The 21,309-nt window shown below is 36.4% G+C and overlaps 2 protein-coding genes across 3 annotated transcripts in view; both read left to right on the forward strand.

The window, feature by feature from the left end:
• Window positions 1–166: 166 nt before the first annotated feature.
• Window positions 167–10,076, forward strand: zc3h10 (zinc finger CCCH-type containing 10). Its single transcript, XM_056460541.1, has 3 exons — window positions 167–404; window positions 3,257–4,517; window positions 7,984–10,076. The coding sequence occupies exons 2-3, from the start codon at window positions 3,399–3,401 to the stop codon at window positions 8,488–8,490; spliced, it is 1,626 nt and encodes a 541-aa protein (XP_056316516.1). The 5' UTR covers window positions 167–404; window positions 3,257–3,398; the 3' UTR covers window positions 8,491–10,076.
• Window positions 10,077–17,357: 7,281 nt separating this feature from the next.
• The window catches only part of esyt1b (extended synaptotagmin-like protein 1b), a 91,221-nt gene continuing 87,269 nt past the window's right edge, over window positions 17,358–21,309 (forward strand). Inside the window, exons 1-2 of one of the 2 annotated variants that reach the window (XM_056460542.1) lie at window positions 17,358–17,985; window positions 19,241–19,282. In XM_056460542.1, coding sequence (XP_056316517.1) covers window positions 17,638–17,985; window positions 19,241–19,282 — 390 coding nt within the window. In that variant the 5' untranslated portion in view covers window positions 17,358–17,637. The remainder of the gene's footprint in view (window positions 17,986–19,240; window positions 19,283–21,309) is intronic. The other variant, XM_056460543.1, reaches the window with a different exon arrangement.

Here is a 21,309-nt window from a genome sequence, read left to right on the forward strand (position 1 = left end):
AAACGAAATCTTGTACTATGCTGTTTCTGACTATACTAGCTGTTTCTAATGTATGTTCAGTGTCTATAAGAGCATATGTAACCAGATAACACATTATTATTTACATTTCTTTCGCAACATCCCGTTTTTATAACCACACATTTTAGAAAAAAAAACGGAAGTACCATGTCACAGCAACATCTTTATTTTGTTGCATGTTTCCTGTGGTTTGGGGACTTTTATTTTGACGTTCATTTTCACAGTGTAGTACCGCACCGGTAGTGCTTCAAAAAAGGAAAGCGGTCATTCATGGAGCATATATGTGCTATAATGTTAGCACTCACACGGTTGACACATGCTTCGTTTCGCTAGTAATGTTGTTCGTTTTACTCAACTTCGTTGCTTCGACCGGTTTTGTGCAGCGGGTAAGTTTTTAATGGTAATGGTTTAGCTCAGCATCTTTGTGTTTTGTCCACGCGCGTTATCCGGGCCTTTGTGCCTGGAAGTAGACGGTGTTTAATGTTGCTTCGTTAGCTGTGTGGATATACTGCATATTTAACGTAAAAGTGTGCCAATTATGTAATCAACAATGTCGGTTTACTTATCGGATAACACGGCTGTTCATTCACATGGAGTATATGCCGAAATGTGCTGTTAAAGTATTTGGCGCCTTATAGATTTGACATGACAACACTACTAGTAAACAAACAGTCACAGTGATTAAAGAAGATATACACGTGTAATATATCAGGTACAAGACTGGAGATTGGGGAAAAACATTCAAATAAAACCTAGTTATTAGAATTATTATAGAATATATTAATATTATATGTACACGCACCCATAGCTAAGTATACGTGCATATATTTTGGCTATAAGAAAAAGGACCACTTTAAGATCGTCAGTTTTTCTGTTTACTGCAGTTATTAGGTATGGATTTGAGGTGAATACTAATATCTTATTCGTTCTATAAAAGGCTGATATTTCTTCCAATTTCCAAATATTTTTTTGGCTTATTTTGAGTCATTTAAAGTTTTTATTTTTTATTTTTTATTATTATTATTATTATTATTATTTTTAGAATAGCCCAAAATTTCTTTATTGTGAATAAAAACGGGGTTATTGATTCAGTTTTATAAATTTAATTCATTTTTATTTCTATATCGCTTTTACAATAAAGATTGTGTCAAAGCAGTTTCACATAGAAGATCATAGTGGATTGAAACACTGTCAGTTCACCAAAATTGCACCAAATATCGATTTCTTAACTCCTTTAAAGTTCATTTTACAAGTATCTTGCTAAGTGGGTTTGAATTAGGATTGGGGGAAGTTATTAACATTTTACAATGACAATTGTTTAGTGTTTTGGTGCTGCTTGCTATCCTTAAGTCCTTAATATATGATCAATTCCAGCGTTATGGATGTGACATTTGCAGTAAAAATTCAAAACATAAATTCACATAGAAAGTAAATGTTAACATCATACTGAAACTTCTGTTTATGTTTGCCAAACAACTCAACATAGTCATGGGATCAGAATATTATCAATCTGTAAACATTTTATATATTTTAAATAAGGCAACTGAACATGCGTTATGGATGTGACAAAAGTCTGCGAGTTTACAGTAGACAACGTACTTTGTAGAAATTTTGTGAATTACACTGCTAATCCCAAAAGAAATAGTGCTAATCAAATGGATAAGAGTTGACTCACTATACAAAAATGATTTATTTTATTTTACATTTTTGATTTAAAAGAAAAAAATCTTTGTTATGGATGTGACTGATGTGATATTAGCATTTTCCTGTATTTGTTAAATCAAATATAATAGTTTGAAAACATTGACAGAAGCATTTTTGAGTATTTTTATTATTTTTATAGCACTGTAAAATACAAGCTTACAAAAAAAATGTAGAAACGGCTTCTCTATTTTGGTGAAAACTTATTTTTTCATGGCAAGGTTGACATTTGCATGGAATTGCTCATATATTAAATGATTCTTGTTATGTATATTTCTGACTAGGTTTTTTTTTTTTCTTTCTTAGTTTGGAAGCTTTTCACAAAACCGTTTAATGGTCATCAGCATCTTAAATCCTTGAACTTTTTAATACTTGAATTAAAAAAGTATGAACATTTATATGTATTATATCTAGGCATGGGATGATAACCGTTTTCAAGGTATACCACAGTTTGGAAAAGTCAAGGTTTTAAAACTGTCAAAATTTTCTGCAAAACCGTTCCTAAGGTATGTGTAAAATTATTTATTTACTTATTTTGTTAGTTTGATTTTTAGGACAACAGTATCTTTCCTTTATCTTCATTTAGGGAAACTTCAGAGATAAATAAAATTATTTTTATATTTTATATTATCTTCGCATGAAATTACAAAAAACAAATGACCTCTTCTGCAAGACGATTGTAATGCAAAGTGTATGTGCAGAACAGTAAATTTGATGCTGTTCTCTTTTCTGGCTGCTGTTAGCAGTCTCTCATATATATTTTTTCCTTTTTTCTGAATGTTTGAAGTAACACCATCATGGAGTTTTCATTTTATTGTTTCAGCTAATAGGATTATAAAAACGTATTTGGTTGTATTCTCCCATTCACTGCTCTCTAAGTTTACCCAACTATGACGACTTCCGCTACCAAGAAACCCGGAAATGTGAAAAGATTCATTGTTAATTGTCTTTTTTTCATTGATGGTGGTAAAGACTATAGTGATAGTCGTGCTTTTCTAGCTAAACAAATAAATTAAGTATTATTGCAAAAAAGTCAAAGCTGTTCTCCTTTTTATTGTTTGAATGCTTGAAAATGAGATACACAAAATTATTGCATGCATTCGATTTTTGTAATTTATTAATAAACATTTTGGGGTGGCACGGTGGCACTGTTAGCGCTGTCACTTCACAGGAAGGTCACTGGTTTGAGTCCCAGCTGGGCCAGTTGGCATTTCTGTGTGGAGTCTCCATGTTCTCGCCGTTTTGGCGTGGGTTTCCTCCGGGTGCTCCAGTTTCCCTTACAGTTCAAAGACATGTGCTATAGGGGAATTGGGTAAAAATTGGCCATAGTGTATGAGTGCATATTTGTGTTTCCCAGTACTGGGTTGCAGCTGGAAGGGCATCCATTGTGTAAAACATATGCTGGATAAGTCGGCTGTTCATTTCACTGTGGCGACCCTTGATAAGTAAGAGACTAAGCCGAAGAAAAATGAATGAATAATAAACATTTTCTTTACTCAAATGATAATCTGTAATTGTGTCTGTGTTATGTCCACAGGTGTGCGAGTGGAGCTGTGATCTGCACTAGCTATAGTCTGAGCTTCTCCTCCTCCTTTGACTGTAACTTTGAACACTTGTAGGCCTCCATCTCTCTGTCACCCACATGAGCGCAGCGTTCTCCTCCCGCCGGGCCGAGCGCCATGCCTGACCGGGATAGTGCCTACCTGGCAGGTGGCGGTGGAAGTGGCAGCGGGGACGAGGGCGGGTCTGGGACAGGGGTCGGGGAGGGCCGAGCAACAGCAGTGGGTGGCTCAGCAGGCGGCACGGGGGGTAACGGAGGTCCCGGAGCCATGGGTGGAGGCGGAGCTTTAGGAAACGGCAACAGCTCCAGTAGCGCTTTGGGACTAGATGGCGTTTGTCGGGACTTTTTGCGCAATGTGTGCAAGCGTGGCAAACGCTGCCGCTTCCGCCATCCCGACTTCAATGAAGTCCCAGATCTGGGCGTGCAGAAAAACGAGTTCATCTTCTGCCACGATCACCAGAATAAAGAGTGTGTGCGACCCAATTGCAGATTCGTTCACGGGTCAAAGGAAGACGAGGACTATTATAAGAAAACAGGAGAGCTTCCGCTACGGCTCAGAGGAAAGGTGGCGGCCGGATTGGGACTGTCTCCGACCGATCTCCCGTTTAGCCGTGGAGAGGTGCCTATTTGCAGGGATTATTTGAAAGGAGAGTGTCAGCGGGGGAATAAATGCAAGTTTCGGCATGTCAGGAAGGACTACGACTATGAAGCCTCATCCCGGGTTGGAGTGGGATGTATGATAGGAGTCACCGGTGGTGTTAGCGGGATGGTGAACTCTGGGGGCGGAGGTGCAGGAGGTGTTGGCAGTGCTTGTGGAGGGATGGCCGGACTTGTTGCTGGTGGTGTAGGGAACTATATTGGGATGGGATGTCCCAACCTGGGCGGATGCAGAGAGCAGGCTCTGTCGGGTGGAGTAGGCGGCGGAGGCTCATTGAGTGGCTGTTTGTCAATGGGGACAGCGGGTCACAGGCGCTACGACAGGGGCCCGTGCTCTGTCTACGACCCTTTGTTTGAGAATGGCATTTTTGAAGCGGGGCCCGTGGAGGCCCCTGTGGACCACACTGTCCTCCAGCTGAAGAGACGGCGTTTGGAGGGGCTGCGGCTTGCTGACGGGACCAGCAGTGGACATTATGATCTGGGGCTTCAGGCCACATTGGCAACCCGACCCGTAGAGTATCGCTTACTGGAGGAGGAGAACGCCCTGCTGAGAAAGAGAGTGGAGGAGCTGAAGAAACAGGTGAAAAGATTGCACATTTAACTAAACGCACATTTTGTTGTAAGGTTGTTTAAAGTGTCTACAGAAGTATAATACAAATACTGGAGACTGGAGCATTTCAAAGCCGCATCAATCAGCCGATCTGTCTATGAGCTCACATACTGTTGAAGTCAGTGTTATTTGCCCCCCATTGAATTTCTTTTTCTCGTTTAAATATTTCTCAAATGATGTTTAACAGAGCAAGGAAATCTTCACAGTATGTCTGATAATATTTTTTCTTCTGGAGAAAGTCTTATTTGTTTTATTTCGGCTAGAATAAAAGCAGTTTTTAATTTTTTATGAACCATTTTAAGGTTAAAATTATTTGCCCCTTTAAGCTATTTTTTTTTTCAACTGTCTACAGAACAAACCATCATTATACAATAACTTGCCTAATTACCCTAACCTGCCTAGTTAACCTAATTAACCCAGTTAAGCATTTAAATGTCACTTTAAGCTCTATAGAAGTGTCTTGAAAAATATCTAGTTAAATATTATTGTCTTTATGGCGAAGATAAAATAAATCATTTGATAAATGAGTTATTAAAACTATTATGTTTAGAAATGTGTTGGAAAAAATCTTCTCTCCGTTAAACAGAAATTGGGGAAAAAAATAAACAGGGAACCTAATAATTCAGGGGGATAATAATTCTGACTTCAACTGAATGAGCAATCCGTTGATTGCTTTGAAATGCTTCAGCGCCCGTGTAGCTGCTGAATGGAGGTGCTGGAACCAATGACTTTCATGGCCAATTACAGTCCGATCTCTTGAGAACACAATAGCCAATCAGCGGTGTTTAAGAATGAGATCAACAGCGCCCAAATTAGATGGAACTGTACCAATTGGTACAGAAGTCGATACTTTTGACAACCCTATTTTGCAGTAGATTTCTGTGTATTAGGGCTGCACAATATATTGAAACATAACAAATGTGCATATTGCAATGCTTTATATTAAATTAACGATTTAATAAAAATGTATGTTTGTGCGCTTGCTACTAGTACAAGTACACCCTCTGACAACTTTTCAGCACGTCGGGCATTGTAACATGCATATCTGAAACCAAGCAGATGGATGTGAAGGTTTTCTTGTCTATCTGTAATAATTTTAGCACGGAAAAAGTATCCAGACCCTGATTCAAGTTTAAAATGCTGTTTAAAAAACTTTACCTGCCTGAAGGCTAAGATGACAATGAATTGCAATGAATTTGTGGCACTATTATTTGTTGTGAACAAATATTATACATCTTAGTAGTATTTTTTTGACCTCGAGACCTACTCAACACAACCTCTGTCTGTTTTTCATGGAAATTCAGCTTTTCAGTCAGTGAAAGTCAGGCATTTTTTACATTTGTCTTGAACCATGGTTATAAATCTTGCAAACCTCACATGCAACATCACTTCTATATCGTACATCTGATGTTAAGATTAGTAACAAAGTAATTTATTTTAAATGCAACACAACTGTTTATATATTATCAGAGTGCAGTTCCAAGTCAAACTCACACATTTCCTCTTTTCTTTAAGGTCTCTAATTTCATAGCCACCAACAATATTATCTAAATATGTCTGAACAAGCATGCCATGTTCAGAAAGCAATTAGACTGCAAAGAAGTTTCCAGACCCTGTTTCAAATGTTTCTGTTTTTCTGATTGTTCTGGATGTTTCAATCCAAAAATCAAATGCAGTCAGCAGGCTTTACCTGTTAAAATACTGCATGTGGATGCTTTAAGTCTGCTCAGTGCTCAACCAGTCCCTCCTAGATTAACTATACTTTTTTTAAGCCTAACATGACTGATTTTGCAGCGAAGTTGTAGCAATATCTATTTATGTTGTTTTGCTGTGAAAATATACACAAATTTACACCCCTTAGTAGTATTTTTTTGACCTCAACTTCTGCCTGTTGTTCATGGAAATTCAGCTATTTAGTCAGTGAAAGTAAGGGAGAGGTCAGGGAATTTGACATTTGTCTTGAATCTTGATTATAAATCTTGCAAACAAAGTATGTAGGCAGGGTATTACGATTCTGGCGGCATGATAACATTACACGTTATCACAGTATTGTGATTACTACTCTAAAATAAGCTCTTTTTAAATGTCTGAGCTTTAACAAGTTCAAAAAATATAAATATATATTTTTATTTCTAAATATTTTGGAACAGTAAACATATCAGGCTGTATAATTCAAATAAATCATTGACTTTTGCTGTCTTCATTAGTTTCAGGTTTTGGAGATCTTTATTTTCTTTGGATATAAAGTAAAGCCGCTGCACTGTTCAGGTCTATAGCATACTTGGTTGTTATATGGATGTTACAGATGTGGTTTATAAGCGATTTGGTTTTCAAATGTTTGCTGACCAGTAGCTCTGGATGTTGAGGGTTCTTTACTGCTGGAGATACTGTTGCCCTAAAAAACAAAATTAAATAGTTTTTAAATTGTTTAAAAAAAAAATAACTTGCATAAACCAAAGGAACAGTAAAACAGAATATTTTAGCAGATCTTTCAGTCCATAATATTGTAGTGATATTAAACTACTGTTAACTGGACGAGTACTGCTGACGATACTAACTAGCTTAGCCTCTATATAAGCATATACAACTAACACTGATCACACATTTACCAAATTCGTAGGAACAGGACAATCAACACCAACTGAAACCGCATCTTTTTTTAAAAAAAGAGACGAGTGGCAAATCCAGATTTCACTATTTCCAGATGCAAAAAGCTCTCGGGTAAAAAATGTTCCTTACAAACGTATTTTCGTCGCATGTAAGCAGACCACTGTAATCCACACGTGAGTCCAGCTGCGCTCTCATAGCAAGCAATTGAAAATTAACCTTCATTGCGGCACATTTAGAAACGCAACACTGACGACCCATGTCTCCGAACAATTCTTCTTCCATTTGTTTTAATTATGGTTGGCAACACATCGTGGCATTTCTCTGCCATTTGAAGACCGTAACAGGTAAAAACAGTCTCAAGCTATCATGCATATTAATGAAGTTGCATATCATACACAATAGAGCGCACTGATTGGTTCGAACCAAGTCTTTCTCATGAATTAATGATGAAAACTCAAAGACGTCACGTTGTACCCACCGATACAGACAGCCAGTCTATATGCTGGAATTTATGCATTGATTGCATGGCCGTGATGTAATTTCAGATTTTTTTAAACTGGAAAAACGAATTCTAGCTCAAAATAACTCTAAATAACAACCAATTTTCACTTTTTCTGTGAAATATATGCATCCTAATAGTGTTTTTAGCTACGTGGGACACATATATTACTCTCAACATCTCAAGAATTGTGTTTTGGTATTTCGTGACCCTTTAATATCACTGACAAAATCATTACATTTAAATGCAGCACAACTGTTTATACATTCTCAATGTCTTAAGAATGGAGCTCCAAGTCAAACTCACATGTTTCCTCTTTTCCTCAAGGTCTCCAATCTCATAGCCACCAACGAGGTACTTCTGGAGCAGAACGCTCAGTTTCGTAGCCAGGCTAAAGTGATGACTCTATCCTCCACCCCTGCTCCATCTGAGCAGAGTCTAGCGCCCCCTGTGGGCTCTGTGAGCTCCTACAACCACGGCATTGCCCAGACACACACCACCCTGAGCAGTGCAGGTCTGCAGCCCCGTCCTGTCACTCAACAAGACCTGGTCGCTCCATCCGGTGCACCGACGGCTCCTCCAGCAAACGCAGCACCACCTTCAGCACCGCCTCCGCATCTCAACCCCGACCCCATCTCCGCCGCCCTCGCCCAGACTATCGCCCAGGGAATGGCACCGCCCGTTTCAATGGCTCCAGTTGCAGTTTCTGTGGCGCCGGTTGCTGTGTCCATGGCACAACCATTACCGGGCATCACCATGAGCCATGCAACCACGCCAATGGTAACGTATCCCATCGCTAGTCAGAGTATGAGGATCACAACCTTGCCTCATTAGCATGGGCAGATGACGTCAGCAATATATAAACAAAAAAACTCAGAATCAGGCTGAACTTTCTAGAAATTCTTTCTCTTTACTGAGAAATTAGCTTTCTCAGGTGAAGGATGAGTTTTGACTGAACATGCGTACAGATTTCTGTGTACAGTAGGATTTTCTTTTGTGAACTTATGGAATATATTTGAGTTTTTTCTTGCCATGCTTTAGCGGATGATTGCCTTTAAAGACTCTTGGAGACATTTGAGTGATGTAGCTAATATGCTAATCACTACAGAAGGATTGTGAATTTACTTGTTAGCTGTTTTAGTTTATTTTTATGTGTCTGAGCTGATTATTAGCCTTTTGCACAGAAATAATAAACAAGATAATGTATGTTAAACGCCGTTTTTAAAGTGATAGTTCACTCAAAAAAAGAATTTTCTTTTGTTAGTACTTGGTCTTAAGTGGTAAACTAAAAAACTGTATGCCCTGACTTTCGTACACCCAAAAAAAACTTATTTTTGCTGCTTGTTAAAACTACTTAATTAAAGTGAGCTGAAACAACACAATTCAAGGGATTTATTTGGGACAACTTAATTGTTTTATGTTCAATCCACTTAAATATGTTAACTAAATCGATTTGTGTTTGGACTAGGGTTGTCACAATACTGAAATTCTGTATTAATCGATACTGAAATCTCCCGTTAACATTTGAGTGTGTTATTTAACATCGCTGATTTGCCATTGTGTTCACGTGCTCAACAGCAATGACTGTGATTTGATTGGCCGTGAAGGTCATCAGTATACCAAACTCACCGCTGTTTACTGAGTGTAAGCACAGATACAGGGACACTGGAGTGTTTTAAAGCCACAATTCATCAGCAGATTGCTCGTATGTCAGTTTATAGACAAACCAGCTGATCGACATGGCTTTAATACACTCCAGTGTTTCTGTATCTGTGGTTACACTCAGTAAACAGCGGTGTGTTTGGTGAACTGATGACCTTCACCACCAATCACCGTCTATTCTGTTGAGCACATGAACACAATAGCAAATCAGTGCTGTTTAAGACAACAGCGCTCAAATGTTAGCGGGAAATGGACGTTTTTAAAATTTCGGTATCGAATTACAGTATCGTGACAACACTAGCTGAGACAACATGAATGAATTGTGTGGAGGATTTTTTACAGTGCAGTAGGAAAAATCTTCAAATAATCTTATGTGTTCAACACAAAATAAATCAAACAGGTTTGGAACAAGTAAAAGGAGAGTAAATGATTGAGTTTTAACTTTTGGATGAACTATCCCTTTAACTCCGGTCATGTTTTACGTCAAACAAAACAGAAAAGGCATAAAATGTGTTGTATTTCTTTTTTTGGAAAACTGAATAGATGCATTTTTCTGTCAGAATGCAGGTCATGTTTTCTTCATCTTGGGTGAGTATCATTCTGAAATGTTGATGGAAACAAATATATATATTTCTTATCAAACCAAATCTTCACTTTCTCTTTTCTTGAATATATAATCTGATCACCGTGAATAGATTTGAGTTTAACAGGATCTCTTTAGTTTATATAGTTGAATTCCTACTTGTTTTTTAAAGTTTTTCATTTTTAACTGAGCAGATGGTTTTATAAGAAGATTATAATGTGTTTGTAGCTAGGGCTGGGCGATATAACAAAAATCTCACATCATGATATAAGTCATCTCATATCATGACAACAAAGTATATCACGATATAATACCGCTTATGTAAATTCAATCAATTAATAGTTTATAAATAGAGTGGGTAAAAAAGTATTGAACACGTCACCATTTTTCTCAGAAAGCGTATTTCTAAAGGTTCCTTTGACTTGAAATTCTCATCAGATGTTGGTAACAACCAAAGAAATCCATATACGAAAAGAAAACCAATCTGATTAGTTTACAAATTAATTTAAGCATAATAAAATGAAAGTATTGAACATATGAAGAAAGTGAGGTGTAGAAAGGCAGCAGCTGACATCTCTCAGTACAGCAACCCTCTGCCCTTCATCATTGTAAATTAATATTCACTGCTTCAGTTCAACATCTACATTAGCAGGATGATGAAGATGAAACCAGAGTGGACATTTCAGCAAGACGACAATCCAAAACACAGCCAGGGAAACTCTCAAAGGCTTTCAGAGAAAGAAAATCAAGCTGTAGAATGGCCCAGCCAATCACCTGAACTGAATCCAATAGAGAATACAAACTAAAGATCAGATTTGATAGACGAGACCCACAGAACCATCAAGATTTTGACACTCTGTTGAAGTTTGTGAAAAACTCAGATCTGAGCAATGCACGTGTCTTCATTCTCTATATGAGAGGCGTCTTTAAGCTGCCATCACTAAAAAAGCCTTTATAGATAGTATTAAATGCATTTTAGTAGTTCAGGACTTTCTCCTTGTGTCATTACACTGTAATTACACAGTACTCATTTTTCAGATTTTTATGTTTTGTTTTATTTTTATGTTTGTATTGTTTGGGTTTTTACCAAAATCTGGTTCAATACCATGTCAACAGCTCAATTAGAAATATTATTCCCAGGAAAAAACATGACGAGTTCAATACTTAATTTCCCTTCTGTATTGACTACATTTAAAGTTTAGTACTTGCATTTTAAAGCATATATTCAGACATTTACTCATTGATATGTGATCATATTTCTTTATTTAATGTGTTGGTGAAAATATTTGATGATAATTTTTATTAAATTATTTACACAATTTTATTATTATTATTTATTTTTTAAATGATTTTCTCTGTACATATATTATGATATTGCACAGCCCTATGTGTAGCTGTTTCTCACTTGAATTAGTGGTTAATTTATATGAAAGCATACATTCTCATACATTTATTTTTGTTTACTTATACATGCATTTATCATGTTTTTAAGCTAATGAATAAGGGTTTGGAATCTAGGGTGGTTAATTTGTAGATTTATAATGCAAAGGGCTTTGTTAGCTGATTCTGAGTTGTTTAATTTGGCCTGTTTTCAGTCTTGTTTTAATCTGATAACCCGTCAGCTTTAGGTCTGCAGGTCATGAGCACATCTCTGGATACTCTGGAATGAAAGCACTACATCGTGTCTACTGAAGGATTTTAGAAATGAAATAAACTTCAAAGAAAGCAGCAAGTTGTCGTCTGGTATGAGAAAATCTACTTTGGCAGGTACTTTTCCTATCTTTTGATGCGTTGAAAGAATTTCAAGTCAGTTTTGATTAGTCAAATTTCATTTAAGGTTGAGGGTCTCATTTTATAAAGTATGCTACTTTATATATATATATAATATATATATATATATATATATATATATATATATTGTGCTTGAGATGAATGAAATGGATGTCAGAAAATAGGTGGTCACGACTGACCATAGATATATATACACTGAATATCACATATGGACCCTGGGCATGCGTCAATAGCACCGCCACATTTGTACAGTGCTCCTAGGGCAAAAGTCATTCAACCGCACTTAGTCAAGACTAAAGCCAATGTGAAGATGACTAGCGCTGTGTATGGGTGTAGTAAGGAGAAAACAAAGCACAAAGGCATATGGAAAGTAGTACCAACTTGCACTAAATACTAGGCTTATGGTAGTTTTGTTAAATAAAATCAGCAAACAATGTAAATGAAATATGACAACGAGATGCTGCGGTGCTAGAAACGTGTATTATTGTCGGCTAAGTGAACGAGTCATTCATAACGGAGATTCATTCACTAACGAATCGTTCCCTCCTGAGATGTGAAAGCGGGAGGGGAGGTGTGTTTCAGGACATGGATTAGATCTAATTTTACAGGGAGGGAGGATAATACATTTCCATGCACACAAACACACACTCTTTGTCAGCAATCCCTGTGCTGTCACTTGTCCATCGATGTAGAAAAGTGATGTAAACTGGAGCTAGTAATATTGGTGAAATTTAAGCTTAAATTGCCATAAAAAAACTGCATGAAAGGCTGAATTACTCCATTTAAAGTAAACAAAATTGTGCTCCAGTAATGTTTCTTATAACTTTTGTTTTTATAACAGTTTTAGATCATTAGAAGCCTGTTTTATAATTAAGGGAGATTTTCTTTGATTCATTTTGGACTTTGACTAATTCAAAATTGGATTGCTGTCGTGCTTTCCATTTAATGTGTTGTCAAATTAATTTAGAGCTAGTTGTACTTTAATTTAAAGAAAATCCAAATATGATTTCACATAACTAACATTTAAGACTGAATTAAATGCAATTTTTTTGTCTAATATTTTCCAGTTATTTTTACATTGTATAATGTAAACTCCAATTTTGAATTTTAGTTTTCTGTGTCTTATGTAATTCTTAGATTAGTTTGTTTGCATTCATTTAAATCTCTTGTCAAAAAAGACAATTAGGCTATGATGGGAATTACATCAACACTGCATTGTCAATATTTTACATTATTGAATTATCAGGTCCGCTATGCATTATAAGCTAGTGTTGGCAATCAAAGTGTAGTCAAATTTTTGTGTGACTGAATTCAGAAAGTTCCACAGAGGGAATTTCCATAGCATTACTTTAGGATTTCAGTGAATGTTAATTAAATGTGATCCAGATGTATTGATATTACATTTTGACTGGTTGGGGATTTCCTTACATGTGGTAATAATTAGTTGTTAACCCTTAAACCCAACCAGTTACCCTATTTTACCCAGTACTTTCTTGGGTAACCTCTTTGTTGACTAGAAATGTTCATTTGATTCAACAAAGAGCTTTACAGTGTGATAATTAATACTGCAGCATTATGTTGCATACATTAAAGTTTTGTAAATGTAACCCCGCTGGTCCTACACCACCCAACTCGCTCCGAGCTGGTATCGAACCGGCGACCTTTTGTATGGGAGTCGGGTGCTCTACCAAGGAGGCTAAAGACCATGGCCTCTAGCGTCTGTCGCTAGAGCACCTTTAGAGGTCAGAGGAGTGAGGTTTACCTGCACAGCACTTACTAGCTGGCCTCCGTTACATAAATACTGTACAGTATCCCTAATACACTTTATGCTCACTGCTATAATATAGTTGAAAAACCCTGTACTACTATTTACTATAAATTACTATAGTATTGTTTCATGTTGGAAGCTAAAATCTTTAAAAGAACAAGGTGTCTAATGCCGCTTTCAACAAAGTTTCCCCCTATTTGTGCAACTGTGTCACTATTTATACAGTTATAAATACAAATAATTAACCACTATATAGTTTTTCCACAAGTGTATTATATGGCAATACACCACAGTTTACTGTAATACAAAACAAGTATACTACAGTATTTATCAGCTACTGAAAAAATGACAGCTGTGTCTTTTAATGTGGACGTAGATATGCTATGATAGTTATTATTCCTTAAACCCAACCAGTTACCCTACTTTACCCAGTACTTTCTTGGGTAACTTCTTTGTTGACTAGAAACAAATGCGTTTGATGTATTTTAAACGTATATTAGAAATGACAACAGCCAGGGCAAACCCATATGAAGAAATACTGTATAAATACTATAGTTTTTACTGTAGTAAAGTTCTTCAAATAATCTGCTGTGGTAATTCCATAACAAATTACTTACTATAACTAGTTTTCTAGGGGGCAACACGGTTTCTCAGAGGTTAGCACTTTCGTTTCCCAGCAAGAAGGTCACTGGTTCCCGGCTGGGTCAGTTGGCATTTATGTGTGGAGTTTGCATGTTTTCCCCATGTTGGTTTGGGTTTCCTCCAGGTGCTCCGGTTTCCCCCACAGTCCAAACACATGCGCTATAGGTGAATTGGGTAGGCTAAATTGTCCGTAGTGTATGAGTGTGTATGGGTGTTTCTCAGTACTGGGTTGCAGCTGGAAGGGCTTCCGCTGTGTAAAACATATGCTAAAATAGTTTCCGGTTCATTCTGCTGTGGCAATCCCTGATAAATAAAGGAACTAAGCTGAAGTAAAATGAACTAGTTTTCCACAACTAGGGTGTATTACACTGCAATACACAACACTTTAATGCAGTAAAAAAACAAGTATGCTACAGTATGTTTTAGTTTATCAGCTGGTGTGCTTATTGTAGTGTAACTTATTTTAATAAGTTAATCAGGTTTCCATCAACTGTTTTAAACAAACTTTAGCTTAATATTTAGTCTCTTTGAATTGATGTAAATTGAGATGACAAGAACTGTTCATTTGATTCAACAAACAAATATAGGCAGCAAGAATTGTTTTCAACAGTATAACTAAAGCAGTATAACTATAAGCAGTGTGCTTTAGCATTCATTATATTTTTGTGAATGTTGTACAGTATACCTATAGCTATAGTACAGTGTTCAGCATATATAAGCGCACCCCTCACAAATCATTGTTTTCTTTTTATTTATATTTTTAATAAGACGCTATACAATACTATTTTAGTGCAAATACAGTAGATTAGTCAGTACTGAAGCCAAATCTGGAGCTTATCTAACAAAATAACTTATGACGGTCCAAAAACTAGCACACCCAAATTTATATCGTCACCTTAGAATTATAAGGTTCTATCTGACATTTTTGTCAAAATTGAGATATTCACATATTCTTATAAAATAACAACTTGTTTACATTATGGGATGTTTTTTTATAAGTTGGTTACATTTTAAGACTTTTTATCTAAAAAACAAAAACGGTTTCTCTACAAAGTTGAACTCTAGCTTGGCTCTATAAGGTTCTTTCTATGAGCAAATCAGGATTTTTAATGCATGCACGAGGACCGATCAGGATCAGCTTTCTTTGTCATTTTGCCGGACTGCTCCATTGACTGCGGGAAAGACCAGAAAGACAAAATCAGAGTCGACTAAATAATGCCGCACCACACTAAATTGAGATGTGTGTAAATGTGATGATTTAGAAGCATTTCTTAACATTGAGATGAAATGTTAAACTTTTCATTGTTGAAAAAAGAAACGAATATTAAAAAATGTCTATATTAAATGTGAAATATTTTTTTATTTGTGAATATATAATCAGTGAAACATTTGTTTATTAAATTAATTTGCTCACTGTCTGTTTTCTTTTAAAGTCTTTAAATTTAATGTTAAGCCTTGAAAGGCAAATACTTAATGTAATTAATTGGACATAATTCAATAAATATAAATCAATAATTCATATAAAGCATAAAATGTATAAATATTAAGATATTAATTACATAGAATTACCATCTGCACTGGACAAAATATTTAGCACAGCCTTGTATGCTTAATTTGAACAAGAAAAAATATTCATACTAAAACATGAAATAAATGTTAAAGAAAGCAAAAATTCAACTTTCTCAAGCATCAACATGTTGTTACAACACCAACTTGTATATTTTTGGATTGTATTTCTTGAAAAGTAAAGCTTCAATGAATGATCTGCCAGATAGAACCTTTTTCAGAATGAGAAGGTTCTATCTGCATTTACCGTGTTTTTTTACTCCAATTAGCAAATGTAAGAGAACTTTGATAATTTCCATTTAGAGTACATTTAGGGTCCCTGTGATGTTAATGTATGAAAGAGAACTATCTTGCACATATTGTTTGCTATATGGAATGCAAGAACTTTGAAGCTCAAAATCTCAAAATCATTTACAACGCAGATAGAACCTTATAATTCTAAGGTGACGATATGTTACAGAAAAATTTAAACAGAAAAAAATAAACATTTAGAAAAAAAAAACAATTTTTTTTTTAAATAAACGGAAAAATCAAGAGAATTTTGTAGGTTGTAATTTAATTTTGCAATGTTTAGCTTGAATTTAATTGTATTATCTTTCAATTTCTCAGTTCAATTCACCTTTATTTGTATAGCGCTTTTACGATGTAGATTGTGTCAAAGCAGCTTTGTATAGAAGATCATAGCAAATTGAAACCGTGTAGTTCAGTTTTCAGTGTTTTAAGTTCAGTTTAGCTCAGTTCAGTGTGGTTTAATAATCACTGAGAGTCCAAACACTGAAGAGCAAATCCATCGATGCGCAGTTCTACAGATCCCGAACCATGCAAGCCAGAGGCGACAGCGGCAAGGAAAAAACTTCACCAATTGGCGAAAGTGAAGAATTAAAAAACCTCGAGAGAAACCAGACTCAGTTGGGCACGACCATTTCTCCACTGGCCAAACGTCTTGTGCAAAGCTGCAGTCTAGGCACTGGAGAAGCGGGACATCAGCGAGACTTGTCTCTGGAGCGTCACAGGAATCAGTCTCATGCTCTCCACTCCTCCATGACCACCACAGCAGCTGCTCAGGATACGGCCTGGTCCAGGATTATGGAAACCTTGGGATCATCTCGTCGCTGGTCTTGGATCGCATCAGTGTCGCTGCATAGTCTCTGGGGGCCTTGGTATGAGTATCCCAGGTGGAAATAGAGAATAAAGAGAATAATTAGCGTAGCTGCTGTTCATAGTGTATATCAACAAGATGAAAAAACCTGCGTGGAGCACATTCATGTATCATATATTATGTGATACATTGAGTATGCTTTTATAAAAAGATAGGTCTTTAATCTAGTTTTGAACTGCGAAAGTGTGTCTGTCAGTATGTTTGGTGACTAAAATATTATTTTAATAAATATATCGGTTTCATAAATCTGTTTCATTTAAATGCACCAAAATACATTGCCTATATTCACAGAGAAATTGATAAAAATATTAATTTTCGAAAAGGTGTACTCATATAGGCCTATATCCTGAGCACTGTATGTCAAAACACTGACTTAATATAAATGACTAGTATTTTTTTCATGTGCGAAGCTTGAAGCTTTAAAAGAACAAGTTGTTTTCAGTCTTCTGCGGCTTTCAACAAAGTTTCCCCCTATTTGTGCAACTGCGCCGTTTAGTGTGGGCGTGGATATGCCAGCATAACGGTGCAGGCCACAACACACACACACACACACACTGCAAAAAGGAAAAACAGCGTCATGCCAGAAGGGCAGAAGCGTTGAGGTGGGCTTTTCTGCTTTCTCGTGCTTGACTATTATTGATCCGCAGTGATCAAGCAGAGCCGAGTCATCTGCAGATCGCCAGCGGACTCCAAACACACACAGAGAATCAGACTCTTCGGCTTTTATGCGGAATTTGAGTTGCAAATCGTCGCTGCGGTTTGTTATCGACTCTACTTTAGGGACATTTGCGTACAACACCAAAAACTACAATGTCGCACGTAGATTCAGAGCCGAAAAATGACTCGCAGAAGATTGCCGAACCAGCGCAGGACAGGTCGTCTGGAGAAATTGACGTCCCGAAAACCAAATTATTTGACGCCAAGGCGATCTTGTGGACTTTTGGCAAATGTCTCACCGCCTTGTTGCCTGTGTACCTGGCGGGGTACTATCGGATGAGCACCAGTTTGGTGGTGTTTGGAATGATGGTTTACGCAGGATGGAAACACACGCGTGAGGCGAAGGAGGCGAGACTGAGGTCTGCCATACAGCTAGTAAACGACGAGCAAGAATATGTGTCCTCCAAATCATTTAGAAGTAAAAGAGACCTGCCTTCTTGGGTAAGAATGCACAAGTCTGTCTTTTGGGTTTTGTGGATGAATAACTCCACGATTTATGATGAATAACGTATACATTCATTCTTTCTTATTCATGCTAAAAGTAAATATTAGCAGGTTTGGGAAGTAAAGCGCTTTTTTCATTGTTACGAACAAGAACAGCCAAAAAAAATTGTTAATTTCTGAATCACGAACGATTTGTTTGTATGAATCGGTTCATTTGAGTGAATCAGATTCGCAGGCGTTTTGAATTGCCTTGCAGCACGTGAATTAATAACATAGAAGCAGTAACCTAATAGCTAAACACGAGATTTTACCAAAGTCAGTCGACAACATGACAAAACAAGTACATTTACAAAGATGTTAATACAGTCACAAAGACATTAAAGGGGGTAGTCGCCCTAAAAATAAAGATGTATCGCCCTCAACTAGTTCCAAACCCTTACGAGTTTCCTTTTTCTGTCAAGCACAAAAATTTATATTTTGAAAAATGTTAGAAGCATGTAACCACTGACTTCAATAGAAGGAAAATAAAATTTAATAAAATGTAAGTTACAGGTTTCCAGTATGACTTCAAAACAATCCGTCACAGTGAATTATCTGTATAACCAATCCGCTCGAACGAATCGATTCGCTAATAAATTCGATTCCCCAGTGCAGCTGAAGAGTAGGAGTGGTCTGCAGATGGATACTGTTAGATTTAGAGGGCATATCTCGACATGATGGTGGCGCTGTATGGGTGGTGCACTGCATACTAGCTACTGCAAACTTGGCAAAAAAAATCCCTTCGTCCGAATCATACTGAAGACATTGCTGCTTTGTCATCTCCACAAGTGCACAGACAGTAGACTACATGCATCCATATGAGTTTATTCTATATTTGGTGATGTCCCATGGCTATCATGTGGCCAAATTAGATATGCATGTGACTGATTGGAAAATGCATTCAATATATTAAATAGCTAATAATCAAAACAATAAATAAATAAATAAATATTTTTTAAAATTAAGAATACACACTGCAAACATTAATATTATATTATGTATTATATATTTATTATTATATTTTAAGAAAGAGACCATGAAGATGGCAGAAAAACATAGGTGATAGATTTAATCATTCATTTATTTTGCATGTTTTTTCTTCTTTACAACCACATCCTCTCTTGAGGTTTGTCGTTCAGACGTTTTAAATAGCTCATAAGAATAGACAGTCTTTGCTTTTAACAGTCAGTAACTGTTTTCTTTATCATTTCAGGTCAACTTCCCTGATGTGGAGAAGGTTGAATGGCTAAACAAGGTAATTCAGCCGTCATTTTGGTAATTTCATTGATGTAAATCAGCATGTTTTTCCTTGCATCTGTCCCTCGTCATGACAGCTGTGTGTGTGTGTGTGTCTCACTCCACACGCCTGCTGAACAAAAGCCTCACATGCTATTATTACACATACATTCCCAACCACACACTGGTGCAACCAACATATGGTCCTTGCCTTTTAATTACTGGATGAGTTGCGGTGGATGTTTTCCCAAGAAATTAAATTTTTAATGTTCTTTTACACTTTTAGCATCTCTTGAATTTTTTTTTTTTAATTCAACTTCAAGTGCTTTATAATTAAAAATTAATTTAAAAACACTTTATGAATAGCAAAAAATTGTTGATTATTATTATTATTGTTATTAAAATAGTAATAATAATATAATTACATAAACATAAACCTCTTCATTCAATTCAAGTTTATTTGTATAGTACTTTTAACATAATTCATAACAGAAATGAAATTAAAATCACGTAATGAAAAAGTTTGACGTGAAAAACTAAATATTTCCAAAATAAAAAACATTGCAGTAAGTCAAAAACACCAGAATTAATTAAAATTAAAATTAAAGATTAAACCATTTTGTAATTGCTATAAAGGAAGATTACCACATGACCACACAGAACAAAATTGTTGGCATCCAAAGACTTGTAGGCCTTTAACTTCTCTCTTGTAAATCACTTGGAGTTTCACTCAGATAGTTGTATATTTCAGGCTGGATACTTGGCCATTTCGTCTTATTCAATATCCATTAGGAGGGTGCTATCGCAAGTGGACCTGTCAGACGAACGGCGCTCACTTTAACATTAATTTTGCTGAGTAACTGCTTATCACTGGGTGACAAGCTGTTATAATACGCTAAAAGCATTATGTAAATAACATATATAATATGTAATCAATATATCTTATTTCTAAGACAACAACAAACTCTGTACCGCATCGGATGTCATTCCCTCACTGTAAATGCAAGCGCTCTTGTTTTTTTCTGCAACCTCGCTACGCATGCATCCTGATTGTTTACAAACATGGTAATTTGTCTATTGTATCTGATAATTGTAGGAAATAATTCCAAAAAGCAACTGACTGTGTAAAGCCACATAAAACAAAACAAAAATACAATGTATATGCAGAGTTCAGCGGCTAATCAGCTGGAATCAACTGAGGTGAAGTGACGGCGACCAACGAGACCTAGCTGTCACTCAAGTAGCCACGACCTTAATTATGCAGACTTTATATAACCTAATATAAAGGAAATGGTTGAGTTATAAAAAATACCCCCCTCACAGTTGTCATGGAGGGTAATGTTAGCTATATGCACCAAAACCATCTTTTTGACCAGGCTGTAAACACGTTTTACCAGCTATAAAATTGCCAAATTTAGTATTGCAGTCAGAGAACATCTGGATTTCCTGGAGGCGAGTCGATGAATTGCAGTTTTAGCTACTTCCGTATTGGCTTCACGAGGGAGAGCAGGAGGTTGCTGCTTGGATAAAAAACAATAAATTGGAAATTAATAAAAGATAATATGTAGAATCTATAATAACCAATGAATGAATTTATAATAAGTGAGCATTATAATTAACATAACATGCATAAAATATAGTCTTAAAGGTATTATCTTAAAGGGCACCTGTTTTACCCCTTTTTCAAGATTTAAGATCAGTCTTTTGTGTCTTCAAAATGTGACTGTAAAGTTTCAGCTCAAAACACCCCTCAGTTTATTTATTATACCTTTCAGAATATTGGATTTTCTGCTCTAAATACAATGTAGCTGTTTTTGTTGCCTGTGCCTTTAATGCAAGTGAGCTAGTTCTCCCCGCCCACCATTCCCATGTGCCTGTGTGTCCTCGTCTCCTGCTGCGTCAGATAAACAGCACAGTGACAGACATGAAGGAAGCAGATCTCATAATCTTTGAGAGAAATACTACAGTTAGAATTTTCCCATTGATTATTTGATGCATTTGTTGTGGAGTTGATTTCTGCAACAAAAAGTGGCACACAATGTCGTT

This window comes from Danio aesculapii, chromosome 6 (genome assembly GCF_903798145.1).
Source record: "Danio aesculapii chromosome 6, fDanAes4.1, whole genome shotgun sequence".
NCBI classification, from domain to species: Eukaryota; Metazoa; Chordata; class Actinopteri; order Cypriniformes; family Danionidae; genus Danio; species Danio aesculapii.

Bases quoted from the DNA above. Each gene is read 5' to 3' on its own strand.
- zc3h10 (XM_056460541.1), top strand. From the start codon at position 3,399: ATGCCTGACCGGGATAGTGCCTACCTGGCAGGTGGCGGTGGAAGTGGC. The intron at 4,518-7,983 runs GTGAAAAGATTG...CTTTTCCTCAAG, and splicing joins TGGAGGAGCTGAAGAAACAG to GTCTCCAATCTCATAGCCAC.